General features: G+C 37.0%; 2 protein-coding genes across 2 annotated transcripts; one reads left to right on the top strand and one right to left on the bottom strand.

The window, feature by feature from the left end:
* The first annotated feature begins 267 nt into the window (after nucleotides 1-267).
* LOC103971341 (uncharacterized) lies at nucleotides 268-3649 on the top strand. Its single transcript, XM_009385335.3, has 3 exons — nucleotides 268-437; nucleotides 2795-2997; nucleotides 3110-3649. Exons 1-3 carry the CDS (start codon nucleotides 336-338, stop codon nucleotides 3372-3374), a joined length of 570 nt encoding a protein of 189 aa, XP_009383610.2. The 5' UTR covers nucleotides 268-335; the 3' UTR covers nucleotides 3375-3649.
* A 3822-nt stretch (nucleotides 3650-7471) lies between these two features.
* On the bottom strand, nucleotides 7472-9139 carry LOC135596444 (zinc finger protein STAMENLESS 1-like). The gene is made up of 5 exons (XM_065088489.1): nucleotides 9087-9139; nucleotides 8519-8613; nucleotides 8153-8278; nucleotides 7987-8074; nucleotides 7472-7808 (listed from the first exon to the last, which is right to left on the bottom strand). Exons 1-5 carry the CDS (start codon nucleotides 9137-9139, stop codon nucleotides 7472-7474), a joined length of 699 nt encoding a protein of 232 aa, XP_064944561.1.
* Between the last annotated feature and the right edge of the window lie 3535 nt (nucleotides 9140-12674).

Here is a 12674-nt window from a genome sequence, read left to right as displayed (position 1 = left end):
AATATTCTCCTTTATTAGAAATAGATGAACGGCTTAGATTGAAAGAGTTAATAAGATAAGTAAATGCGTGGCTTCTCCAAGTAATGGGGCGGATCTCTTTGTGGAAACTCGGTGGGTCCCACATTCAACTAAATACGTGGCTCTCTTTAAGTGGTGGGTTTTCCAGTCCTATGTTGGGGACTTGACACCCCCTCCCGTGCCTTTATTCCCTGTTCCCTCCGCTTCCCACTTTATAAGAACTCTCTGTAGTCTCAATAAACTCTCTCCACACACACACACACACTCTCTCTCTCTGGCTTTTGTTCGTTTGGTTTCTCTGGGCCTTGGCGAGTAAAATGGGAGAAGGGAAGGGGTCGACACTGGTACACATCCTGGCGGTCGCCCTCTGCCTCACCGCCTTCGGCTTCGCCATCGCCGCCGAACGCCGCAGGAGCACCGTACGTACATGTGGCCCCCTCTTCCTTCTCCCCCTGCCTCGCTTTCTTCTCTGTCGCTATGGAGCTGGATTGGGTGTTGATCTGGCCTTTCCTTCGTGCTTCCTTGTTGAGGGATGAGAGAAATTTGCCGGATCTTGGTTCTTTAGGACTTAGCTTTTAGAATAGGGTTACCGGACAGTTATTGAGTAAGCATGTAGGGCAGCAAATAGCGATTTGTCTGTTGATGGTTCCATTTGCTGTGATCATTTACGGGACCTTCCTTCGCGGTGTTCATAACCCCCAACTAAATAATGTGGACCGTAGACTTGAATCTTGATGAAGTTTATTCTTTTGTTTCATCAGCATTTGTAGAATGCAAATTAATTTTATTACCGGGAAAGAGACTTAATTTTTCGAAGGTTATTTGTTTTCATTAGTAAATATATTTGATATTTCGACAATTACAAACGCCATTGTAGAAGGTCTTCACAGTATAGTATGAACTGAAGGAAATTCCCATTACAAAACATGCTTTTGGAGTTTAGTATGGTGAATATGTCTGTTGCCCTTAAACGTACAACTACTGGATTCATCAATATCTGCAAAATTTCTGCACAAGGAACCACAAGCTAAACTAAATGACCATGATACTACTAGTTATGGGTTATTGTGCTAAATGCATTAAAGGCCTTCTCATGATTTTAGAAATAGCAATACTTCTATAGCTCCGTACTCAACTAATATTGCGGATCTTTAGTTTCTTAATACAAAAAATAGTTGCCCGAAGCATTAATAGACTAAAGTACCATTGCAGGATTTTCTCATTTGTCCATGTTCGAATCATTTTTTATAAAAATTTGGTTTGAGTCTAAATAGTCAATCTTTATATACATGTGATTGGACAATAATGTAACTCAAAAGTTTAAACTATTAAGTTGTGGGTAAACTCATTTTTTGTCACTTTGCTTCCATTCCTTAGGAATGTCTAATTATTCTTTTAGTTCATCTTTATTTTCATCTCATGCATATGAATATTTCAATATCTTTCTTTTTACTGTGCGAATTGATCTTTGATCATCTTCACCTTACTCTTGAAAGTTCGTTTGCATTTTTTCCATACTACGAGATGGTTCGCTCATTCACATCTACCCATTAAGATGCCCATGGCTCGACTTAGTTTCCTTCATTTGGTCAGACTTTAGCTTGACCTCGGTTTCCTAGCCCACTTGGCTCACTTGGTTAACCTACCTTGGCTTCAATCACTGAACCTATCTGATTCAAATGTTCTACAATTTTGACTCATTTAGTTGTCAACCTGATTCTGATATGATGTTGATTTTTTTTAAGAATTCAAGTCTGAATCCAAATGGTCAATGGTAATATGCATGAGATCGGATACCAATATAACTAAAAATTTAAACTATTACAGATCATCCGACTCTATTCTTCTAATCCATCCTTAGTAATGTGAAACTATTCTTTTTATTGGTCTCTCTTTTCATCTCTCATGCATGCTTGATACAATTAGTTTTTTTTTTTTGTTTAGGGAGAAGGAATGATTAGTAATTTTTATATGGTAGTTACATGTTATGTGGTTGTATGAATCAACAATGTTATGTAGAAACAAGTTGATTTCTTAAAAATAAGTATATTGGTGGAGGTAAACTCGAGGAAAAAAGAAATTAATATTATTCTACCTATCGTACAACATGTTACATTGATCTTGGTTACATCTGTCATGTTCTGTGGAAGCACTTTAAACTTATATTATCATATCTGATTTGCACATGGTGTGTCATTTACATTGTCTTATAGGTATATCTATTGCCCAAAAATAAGATGCATATATTATCATGATTTGGCATGTGGTCTTAACAACTTATGCTAGTCATATATAAATTCATTAAGAGGTCCGTCCATCCGGATGTGTGGGTTGGCCAACAGTTTACCTCTACCTTTTAGCTGAAGTATACAAAGTGTTCTACATTTCATTTTCATGTGATGCCTTTTGGCAGCTTGATATTACGGTGGCTCAGCTGAGAAATTTCTGATAGAATCACTGGTTTTTCTGCCTTTTAGTTGCAAATATAGTGGAGGCTTGCAAGTCTGTATATGCTTTCTCTAAGAATCTGCAACACTTGGTTGCTCTTTGGCTTTGAATTTTGTAATTTCTTACCTTCTTCTTTATGGATGTCATCCACAGCATAGTGTACAAGTTGCAAATTCTATATGGAAGCATGTGCCAGTTTATAGTAAAGTGGGTCAAATGATTTGTATAAAACTTAACTTGTGTAAAAATTAACTCTCATGTCTTCTGTAATTCAATATACCATTTTTTTGGTTTCTAGAGTCTAAGTTTACGTCTTCCTGCATAACAGGGAACTATAGTGACGGACATCAGGAATGCCACGTACTGTGTTTATGATTCAGATGTAGCTACTGGTTATGGCGTCGGTGCTTTCTTGTTTCTTCTGTCGAGCCAGTCACTACTTATGGGTGTCACAAAATGCATGTGCTTTGGCAAACCTTTAGCTCCAGGTGGAAATAGAGCCTGGTCAATAATATATTTTGCCTCATCATGGTGATCTTCCTTCCAGAGAGGCCACAGTTTATATTTTCATTAGTGCTGTTACAAGTTGTTATCTTTCTCCATGAGAGACGTATTACTAAATGAACTTGCTCTCATTTGTCAGGCTAACTTTCTTAATAGCTGAGGCATGTCTAACTGCTGGTGCTACAAAGAATGCATACCATACCAAGTACCGCCATATGGTCTATGCTCAAAACTGGACATGCGAGTCTCTGAGAAAGGGAGTGTTCATTGCAGGAGCTGTCTTTGTAGTCTTCACCATGATTCTCAATGTATACTACTACATGTATTTTGCAAAAGCTACGAGTCAGTCAGCACGAAAGACCAACAAAGCAAGCTCAACTGTTGGAATGGCTAGTTATGCTTGAACGAGGGGCTGATGTCCATCTTCTAGTTAGAAAGTGCAGAAGGATCCTACATCTTGTGTTTGTTTTTGTAATATTTGGCAAGTCTTATGCAACTAGGTTCCAAAAGGCTGAGTTTGGTATTGATAGTAGGGACCAACTTTCCTCTCTCCAGTTGACGCAGCAGCTATTTTTGCTTGGCTTTTTAGTTTTTTGTTCCCGTTTTGGTAATTTGTAATTATTAGCCACGATATGATTCGATGAGCTTATTACAGGATGAATGATGGTTTGGTTTCCAAGTGACATTTCTGGAATGCAGGGCACTCCACGGATCTGGGGAAGACTACATCTCAAACTTGGGCTAAAAGTTTGATCTCAAATCCTCTCATGACTTTGTCAACGGTACCTACCAGTTTTGAAGGGTAAGTAAATAAAGATAATCAGATTCAGCTCAGATGAGTATGATTATTTTTATTTCCTGCAATCATTGTGCTAAAGATGAACAATATGTAGTTCTGGAATTTTGTCACAAATTTTTTATATACATGTGAGTTAACTTTATGGATGAAGCCTTTTCTTATTGACAACATATATAATAGATATTGACCTGATTCATTCATATAGCATCCTCAAAACTGAGTCAATGAAGAAAATATTTTCTGATACTTTTTTTTCCATTAATGTTTCAAAATCTTTTCTGTTAGAAAAAGTGAATTTATTTCACATGTTTATTCTTTACCCGCTGATTTAGAGTTATTCCACTGCACTGAGGCTAAGCAAAAGAATCAATTAATGTTGTTCTGGATGGAAAATTGGCATAAATGAATGACTAATCTTGTTATGTCAGTTCGAGCCTTCAGCACAGCTACTAGTGTGAATTGACAACTCCTTTGTGGTAAGTTTCAGTTATCTGTACCATTTTATTTTGGGGTATGCCCCATCTGATCTTCTTGTAAGAGGTAAATGAGATTCTTTTTTTCTTTTTAGCCAATCATTTGGAGATCAGCAGCAGCGGACCTGCGAATTCCTGTTGCACTGTAAACACGGGATATTTTTCTCATCATGACTCCCTACTTACAAGGTTTTGGTCCTTCATGGCACTACTTGATACTTATTTAGTGGGGCGAATTTTACACGAGAAGGTATGGTGTCTCCTGTTTTGAGATTTCCTCACCTTTGTAGTTTTTCGAACGTCTGAACTCTCGTTAGTAGTAATCTGTAGAGCGAGAGAGAGAGGGATTAAAAGGAAATTACTAGTTCAGGCATTCGTGATAGATATCCAAAAACACATGACATCTACTAGAGATGGAAGTCTATATAAAAAGCACGAGCGTACCCACGGAAGACCAAGCATCTGTTTCAATTGGTACGTGAGGTCTTAGAGACGTGCCCAGTTATAGATAGAGCACATGGTGTCGACGATGGAAGGATACCAAGGCAGTGAGCTGCTAAGACGAGACACGTCGATATGACCGCCATCAATCAAAATCAATCATGAAATGGCCAGCATCTCAACAATGTTTGGACACGCAAACTTGTACAAAACGCTTCACGCCCTCTCTTCGTCCTCTCCTTTCTTCCTCTCAAACAGAACATCCATGCATTCTGCATTACTGTTTGAGGGTTTCCTAGCTTTCAAACTATCTGATTAGACGTTTTCTATTTATTATGAATCGAAATATTCATAGCTTCTCCCCTCTTCGTTGCCGGTTTAATACACTGATGACAATAATAATTATTATTATTATAAGAGAAGGAAAGGTGGTAATTAGTCCCATGCAACAATTACAAGTGGGGGGTATTAGCAACCTTCTTGAGTCCTTATATTTTAAGGTTTCATTAATTAATTTTTGTTGTTATATGTACAAGATTTTTCTATATGGATTCCAACTTGGAAATATATAGATTTATGGTTCAACACTTGGAAACTTGATACGCTACGGCAACCAAAAGGAGAACAATTAGAAGAAAGAAAGAAACAGACATCAACAAAATCTCCTTCACCCATTAATCATTCATCAACCCAATCGAAGACATTGCAGATCTCAAGGGAGAAAGGAGTAACGTACAAACCATCATTAATGCTACCGGTTGTGGAGCGGATCAGGGCAGCTTGGTGCTGGCCGCTTGCTGTCGTCGAAGCGGACGGCAGCTCCGACCGTCGGTGGCAGCTCCGACCGTCTTCTTCCTTTTCCAGTGACCATTATCATCTCCTTCCGTGATACGATCCCAAGTGATCGACGTAACACCGGAACTGCTGCTGCTCCATCCTGGAGCTTGAAGAACACCCACATGCTGCAAAGGATCACAAGACAAAACACAAGCCTTCTCCCCCTCCTCCTCGCGATGTAGTTGGTCACCGAGAGCATGTCCAGAAAGGAATACATGAAGCTTCTTTCCCGAAGAATACGTACATTAATGCCAGACTGCGGAGGGTAGGTAGGAGGAAGAAGAAGAAGCCAATCACTCCAGCTAAGAAGGAAGAAGGTAGAGTGAGGCCAGAAGAGTTGGCGGTGTTTCTCCTTCGCATTGGCTTTGTGTCCATTAAGCTTCGTGGCATTTTCTTGTGTTGGGGTGTGACAGCACGGACTTGATTTAGGCTGAGGCTGTAGCGCCGACATCATCCCTTATTTTCCCTATTTGGGCGTGCTCTACGTTGCTTATACTCCCCAAAAGAGTACATGTGGGTTCACATGTCTTATGGTTCGTGTGTGTGTATAAATAAATATATATATATATATATATATATATATATATGTGTATATATATATGTATATATATATATATGTGTATATATGTATGTATATATATATATGTATATATATATATATGTATATATAGGCATTAATTTTCATTTAGAGATTGTTAACCCTTTGAGACATTACCACTTGCTGCTGTTAGTATTATTGTTACGGTAGCTATTATTATTACTATTATTTTTTAAGTTCTCCAAGTCAAATGTTACACTCCCCGCATTGATACACTCTTTGATATTTTTTTTTATTATCGTCACTTATTGATATATTTTTTTATTATCGATCTCATGGAAAGTCAAATACATTATTGCTAGAATAATGTTTTTAAGTATATATATATATATATATATATATACTTTATTGTATAAAATATTTAATTATAAACTTCAAAATCCTAGTGCTTAAATTCGGCATATATTTTAGAACCATTTTTTCAGCTATTGTATATCATGAGGCATCCTATCATTTTCTGCGCGCGCGCGCGCGTGTGTGTGTGTGTTTTGATTTGTCATTGCTTTTGCAAACATTCTCTAGCATGGCTTCTTCCTCGATCACCTTGCCCACCATCAGTCGAAGGGATACTCCATAAAGGTGACACTAGAAGGTGATCAAAGCAGAGTCATTAAGGAAGCCCAAAGAAGAGAAGGTGATCAATTATATATGCAGATATATATATATATATATATATATATATATATATATATATATATATCCTTCCCCTTTATTTCCCTTTGTTTTGTTTTGTTTTGTTTTGTTTGGCGTTATCGCGGCCCTGTCAAAAGCAATGCAAAAGTGAATCATGAATCCTAGCCATATATGCTTACCGGTTTGGTTGGGTAGCTTCATTTGTCGTAACACTTTTTAACTGCAAAGCTTTTGCTTCACAGACTTTACTGATCAAAGCGTTCGATAGTACTCAGAACTGTTTGGTAGTATTCACTACACTAACTAGCAGCATCAGCTTTGCCAACTCAATCTCCACAAACTTAGAATGTTTGAGATGTGGGTCGAAGACCTAGTCTTTTTCCTTTCTCTTAGGGCCCCCTCCTCTTGCCTCTTAGTAAGATGCCAAGTTTGATTGATACGAGAGAGAAAGAAGCAAACACATAGATGTTTCTTATACCCCTTTTCTTGCCTCTCAATAAGATGCCAATTCGATTGATACGAGAGAGAAGCAAACACATAGATGTTTATAATCAATCATCCACTTTCAAACCAAACCACAAAACAAGTTCAAATAGACGAGAACAAGAAGAGCACAATGATTCTTTCCCTTATCTTCTCTTTAATACTCCTTGATCTAATTAAGTCGACGGAAGAGGACGAGTTCACCTCCTACTCATGCAGCTCCACTTCCTTGCATCGTTAATGTCTCTGAAACTTTGTGCCTCCGCTAGCTCCTTCCATTTGCGTCGTATTGGCCAGAGGGACACCAAAGCCGGTGAAGACGTTGCCATTAGCGTGCAGCTGGTTTTGACTGCGCTCTCTTACAGCATGGCCAGTGAAGTTACCTACTATGTAAGGATGATGAGGAGTCGGATGGGTTTGTATGTAGGGGTTTGAGAGTGATGGGCAATGTGTTGGCATAACTCGGTAGACTGGTTCCAACGGTAGACAAGGATCGTTGTTGGTATTGACTCCATGCTGGAAATATCCCAAGGGGATAGCATGTGAGAGTGAGACTCCATAATTATCTCTCAATCTGTCATATAGACATAAACAAATGGGTTATGTATGTATTGGTCTTTCCGACAAAGCTAAAAAGAAATGCAGCCAACAAGTAATTAACATCGTGTCTGTGATTAATAGTCCATTAATAAGCTTAAGATCATTCAGTGATAAGCATGTAAACTAGTGCTTATTTTGATGGCACTTCATACCCCATGTGGACGCAGGCGCCGGCTGCAGCAAGGCCTTCGTTGCTGAACACGAGCTGCCGGGCACGATGAAGAGTCTCGACTTCCCTCTCTAATCAAAAACGACGAAGAAAACGTTAACAGGATCCTATGGATTGTTCTAAAGCTTATATGTAGTGCAGCTTCTTGCCTTGACGATGTCGGTTCATGTGGCCACCCAGTGCTTGAGACTTGCAGAATCTGAGTGAGCAAAACCGGCACTCGTAAACCCTGTAAGAATCATCCTTTCCTCCACTCTTCTTCGGCTTCTTCAAGCCTGCGATCAGTACCTCATTGTGTTACTCACGATGGAAAAAGAAGATATGGATATACGACTCTACAGGAACCCACTCTTCCTTTTCTCTTTCTGCACTGTTCCATTTGTAAGCTCTCTCTCAAGATATGGATATAGAACTCAACAGGAACCCACTCTTTCTTTTCTCTTTCTGTACTGTTCCATTTGTAAGCTCTCTCTCTCTCTCTCTCTCTCTCTCTCTCTCTCTCACGCAAGACTTACTCTTTGCTTCTGTGGAGGGGGAGCTCCCGTCAAACGCTTCTTGGCCATATTCCTCAGGGAAGTTGTTGAGGTCCAGAGAGGTCCCCTCGCTTCGCCTGCAATCAAGAAGAAAGAAACAACACGAAAATAGCAAGCCAAGTTGTCATATCTGATCCTAAAAGAGAACTCAAATGAAGCGGTAGAGCAAAAGGGAAGCGAGTTCTACATGGGAGCGCAGTCAAAGGAAGAGGCAGCCGAACAAAGAGATGCGGCAAGAGAAGATGGTAGGAGATGGAAGAAAGTGATGGAGTTGAGAAAGCAACTCTCCGGTCCCCCACTGAACTGCAAGCAAAGCAATCTGTTTCAGACCAAGGGCATGGAGAGAGAGAGAGAGAGAGAGGGTGTGTGTGTGTGTGTGAGACCACAAAGTTCTCTATCAGTTTCGTCACGACACAGCCGTCGCTTTCTCGTTCTTCTCCCTCTTATTTCCGCTTCTGTCTCTTCCCTCTCATGTGCTACCGAAGGGGCAAAACGGTCTCGGCATCTGTGACCGTAGGAGGACGAGCTCGTCCTCTTACTGTGCTCTTGCCTGAGACGAAACAAGTCTTGAGAAGGGCGTGTTTTTTCGCTGCTTCTCCCCATCGAAACCCTACTCCAATCCCCTCTCATACTCCAAACCCTTCTCGGAGATTCATATATTTGTCCTCAGTGATTCATCAACTACTGAACTTTGTTTTCCCAAGTCCCCACTTAATGGCAGTCAACATCCTTTGGAGGAAGAAACAATACAAATATGATTGAACTGTAGAAGAAAAATGGTGGAGGAATAAAATAATAATTTAACTTTATTAAACTCAAATATACATTAGTACAATTCTAGTGAGCTGCTCTTATTTATTTATAGGAGATGAGAATAATGTTTTTCTTCACATGATAACTTCCTAGATTGGATCAACTTTTGAGAGATTCTAATATCTCTTAATGTGCCATATCAAAATCTTTTTTTCATTCAAGATGGTCATAACAAGGCCATCTAATTTTCTTTCCATCCATCATACTAAGAAGTGACTTACGCTTAATAAATAAATAAATAATTCAAATAGTTTAGTAAAAATAATAATTATTTGATCTTGAGCTTTGACATGAATGAGTTCAACCCGATTTATCTTCACATGCTCCTGTACGAAATGAAATCGATATGTTTGCTTCTTCCATGATTCATTAGGTTCTTTGCTAGTGCAATAACAGACATATTGTCAATACAAATTTGTCTCACGTTTTGTTGGTACGTATCTTATTGCTAAGCTTCTTAATCATATAACATAGCACACACATAAAGATATTGCAACATATTCACCTTCATATGTGAAGATTGGTTTTTTTTCTTTTTGTGTCCAAGAGACTATAGTATCTCCTAAATAGAATGCAAATCTAATAATGCTTCTTCTATTAATCATCAAGATAAACACAATCGCTATCAAAATATTTAAAATATAAAAAATTGTTAAAACTTGAATAAGATAAACTATGAGAGAGTACCTTAGATGTTAATGTAAAATTCTTTTAACAGTCTTTTAATAATAAGTTGATTTAGGCTCCTCTATAAATTGGCTTACAAATCAAGCACCATACAAAATGTTTAGTCTTGAACATGTCAAATATCTCAAACTTCCAACCACATTCTTATAAAGGGTTGCATACATTATTTTGCCTTCATCATTTTATTGATAGCTTAGTGTTACAATCCAATAGTATGTTAACAAGTTTTTCCATCTTAAATCTCTTGAGAACTTGTCTTGCATATACTTTTTACAAAATAAAGATGTCTTCTTTATTTTTTTTTCACTTTTATACCCAAAAAAAATAATATATCAATCTTATATTGATCATATAGAAATATTTTTTTCATGACTTTCTTGAAGTCTTTAAATATATGAGAATTGTCTCTGATAAAGTTTCTAGATCATTTACATATAACCAAATATATATATAACACTTTCATTTTCTACTTTATTAAAGTATAAGGAATACTCATAAAGACATCATATGAAATCATTAACTTAAAATAGATATTAATTTTAGCATTTCATATTCTTGGAGGTTACTTTAAGCCATATAAAACCTTCTTCAATTTTAGGACTTTATTCTCGTAACATTTCTCAAGATAACTCATAGGTTATTCAGTATAGGTTTCTTCTTTAAAAAATCATTTACAAATCGTATCTAATTGATAAATTTATAATTTGTTTAAAGTGACTAAAGAGATGAGTAATTGAAACCATTCAACCAACATGAGCATATACCTCATCATAATCAATACTAACTTATTATTTGTATCCTTTTACCACTTGTTTTACTTTAAAATTTTCGACTCCTTAAGGATTCTTCTTCATCTTAAGAACTTACATGAATCCTATGAATTAATGACCTTTAGATAGAATTGTGATCTCGCATGTATTATTCTTCTTTATTGTATTGATCTTTTAAACTTTTTTTTTTAATTTCATCTAACGTTCCTATACTTCTTGTCTTTGTTTGCATCTTCAAAGAATATAAATTCATCATTAATATAAAGGAAAATAATATTAAATTAGTTTGTCATCTCATATAATTTTTGTATGCTTATTATTCTTTTTTGTGAACTTTCTTCGAGAGATGAGTTTGATTTAACAGACCAGTGTATCCTCTTCATTTATAACTTTTTTTATTTTTATCTCAAAATTCCTTGTATGTATGCTTCAATTGAATGCTTCATCTTTATGAAAATCTATATTTATAATTGCAAACACTTTGTGTTCTTTGGGATCAAGTAGCTTGTATGCTTTGGATCAAGTATTGTACTTAATTAAGATGTTATTTAAAGCATTTGCTATTTAAGTTTATTATTCTTCAATCCAGAACTCAACAATAGGCTACGATTCCAAAAATCTTTAAGTGATATTAGAGTTCTTATCGCTCCATTTTTTTCTATAGTGTTATGTCTTCTAAGTTTATTATAAGGCACCTATTAATCAAGGAGACGGCATAAGCTACAATTTGAGTTGGTATTTTCTTGCTTTGTAGTATGCTTTTGATCATATTGAAAGAAATTCTATTCTTTCTCTCGTCACATCATTTTGTTTAAAAGAATGAGGTGTCATATTCAAATGTCATATTTCTCCTTTACATTCTGTCATAGACTTAGTTAGAATTGCTTAAGTGCATCATTATGGTAAAATCATAAACTTAGCTGAAGTTACCTAAGTCGTGAGGCACCCTTACGCCAACTTCTCAGAATTAGCTCGGATTGCCTAAGTCATGATGTGGCCTTGTGACATATGCATCCGCAAAAGTTCATCATAGTTGCAACCTCGTACAGGCCTCGAAGGACCTGTAAAACAGAAAGTTGATTAGATTGAAAACGAATGACGGACAAGTCCCGACATCTCGCGGAGAGGAAAACTTTACAAGCAATTCAGCAAGTATCTTGAGTGCAATAGAGGAAAGAGAGAAAAGAGAAAACAAAGACTTTAGAAGGTAGAACGAACGGTTGTAAGTCCACAAACAATTGCTCACCGGGTGCCGGGCACGAAGGCAAGTTCCCGTCAAGTTAACGTGCAAACTTGTGAAGATCTTTCAATGCCGGATAATATACCGAAGCCTCATCCAGCCCTATGCCACCCGGGGGGTTCCAGGGTGCTGAGATGGTTGATGTTTCGTGTGTTGCTGTGGCTTACAGAAAACAAGCCGTGGCATGCGAAAATGAAGCTGTTTTGGACAGTTCGACCCGGCGTAATGAGCGGTCATACTATAATACTACAACGTGTTCGAACATACATTTTTACAAGTAAAATCATACAAAATTGAGAAACCTCATATGTCATATTTAAGAGATATCTTTTGCACTAATATTTATGTATCTAAAAACATCATGTTTTGTATTTAATACAAACATTTCAATCATTTGCATTAGAGAAATTATCTTTATACTTTGATTTCTTTTATGTGATATTTTTATTTTTCATGTGTATATTATATTTTTTCTTCAAAAGTTACCTCAAGTTTAAAATGTTTATTTTCATGCACATAATAAATATTATAAGCAAATTGATCTTTTCAATCTTTTGCCGAATGAGTATTTTATCTTTTCCTTTCACTTTTATTTTTAAAAGGTCAAATATTAACCATTGATCTCTTC

This window comes from Musa acuminata, chromosome BXJ1-11 (assembly GCF_036884655.1).
Source record: "Musa acuminata AAA Group cultivar baxijiao chromosome BXJ1-11, Cavendish_Baxijiao_AAA, whole genome shotgun sequence".
In the NCBI taxonomy this organism is placed as follows: domain Eukaryota; kingdom Viridiplantae; phylum Streptophyta; class Magnoliopsida; order Zingiberales; family Musaceae; genus Musa; species Musa acuminata.
This window is presented reverse-complemented; position numbering and strand designations above follow the sequence as displayed.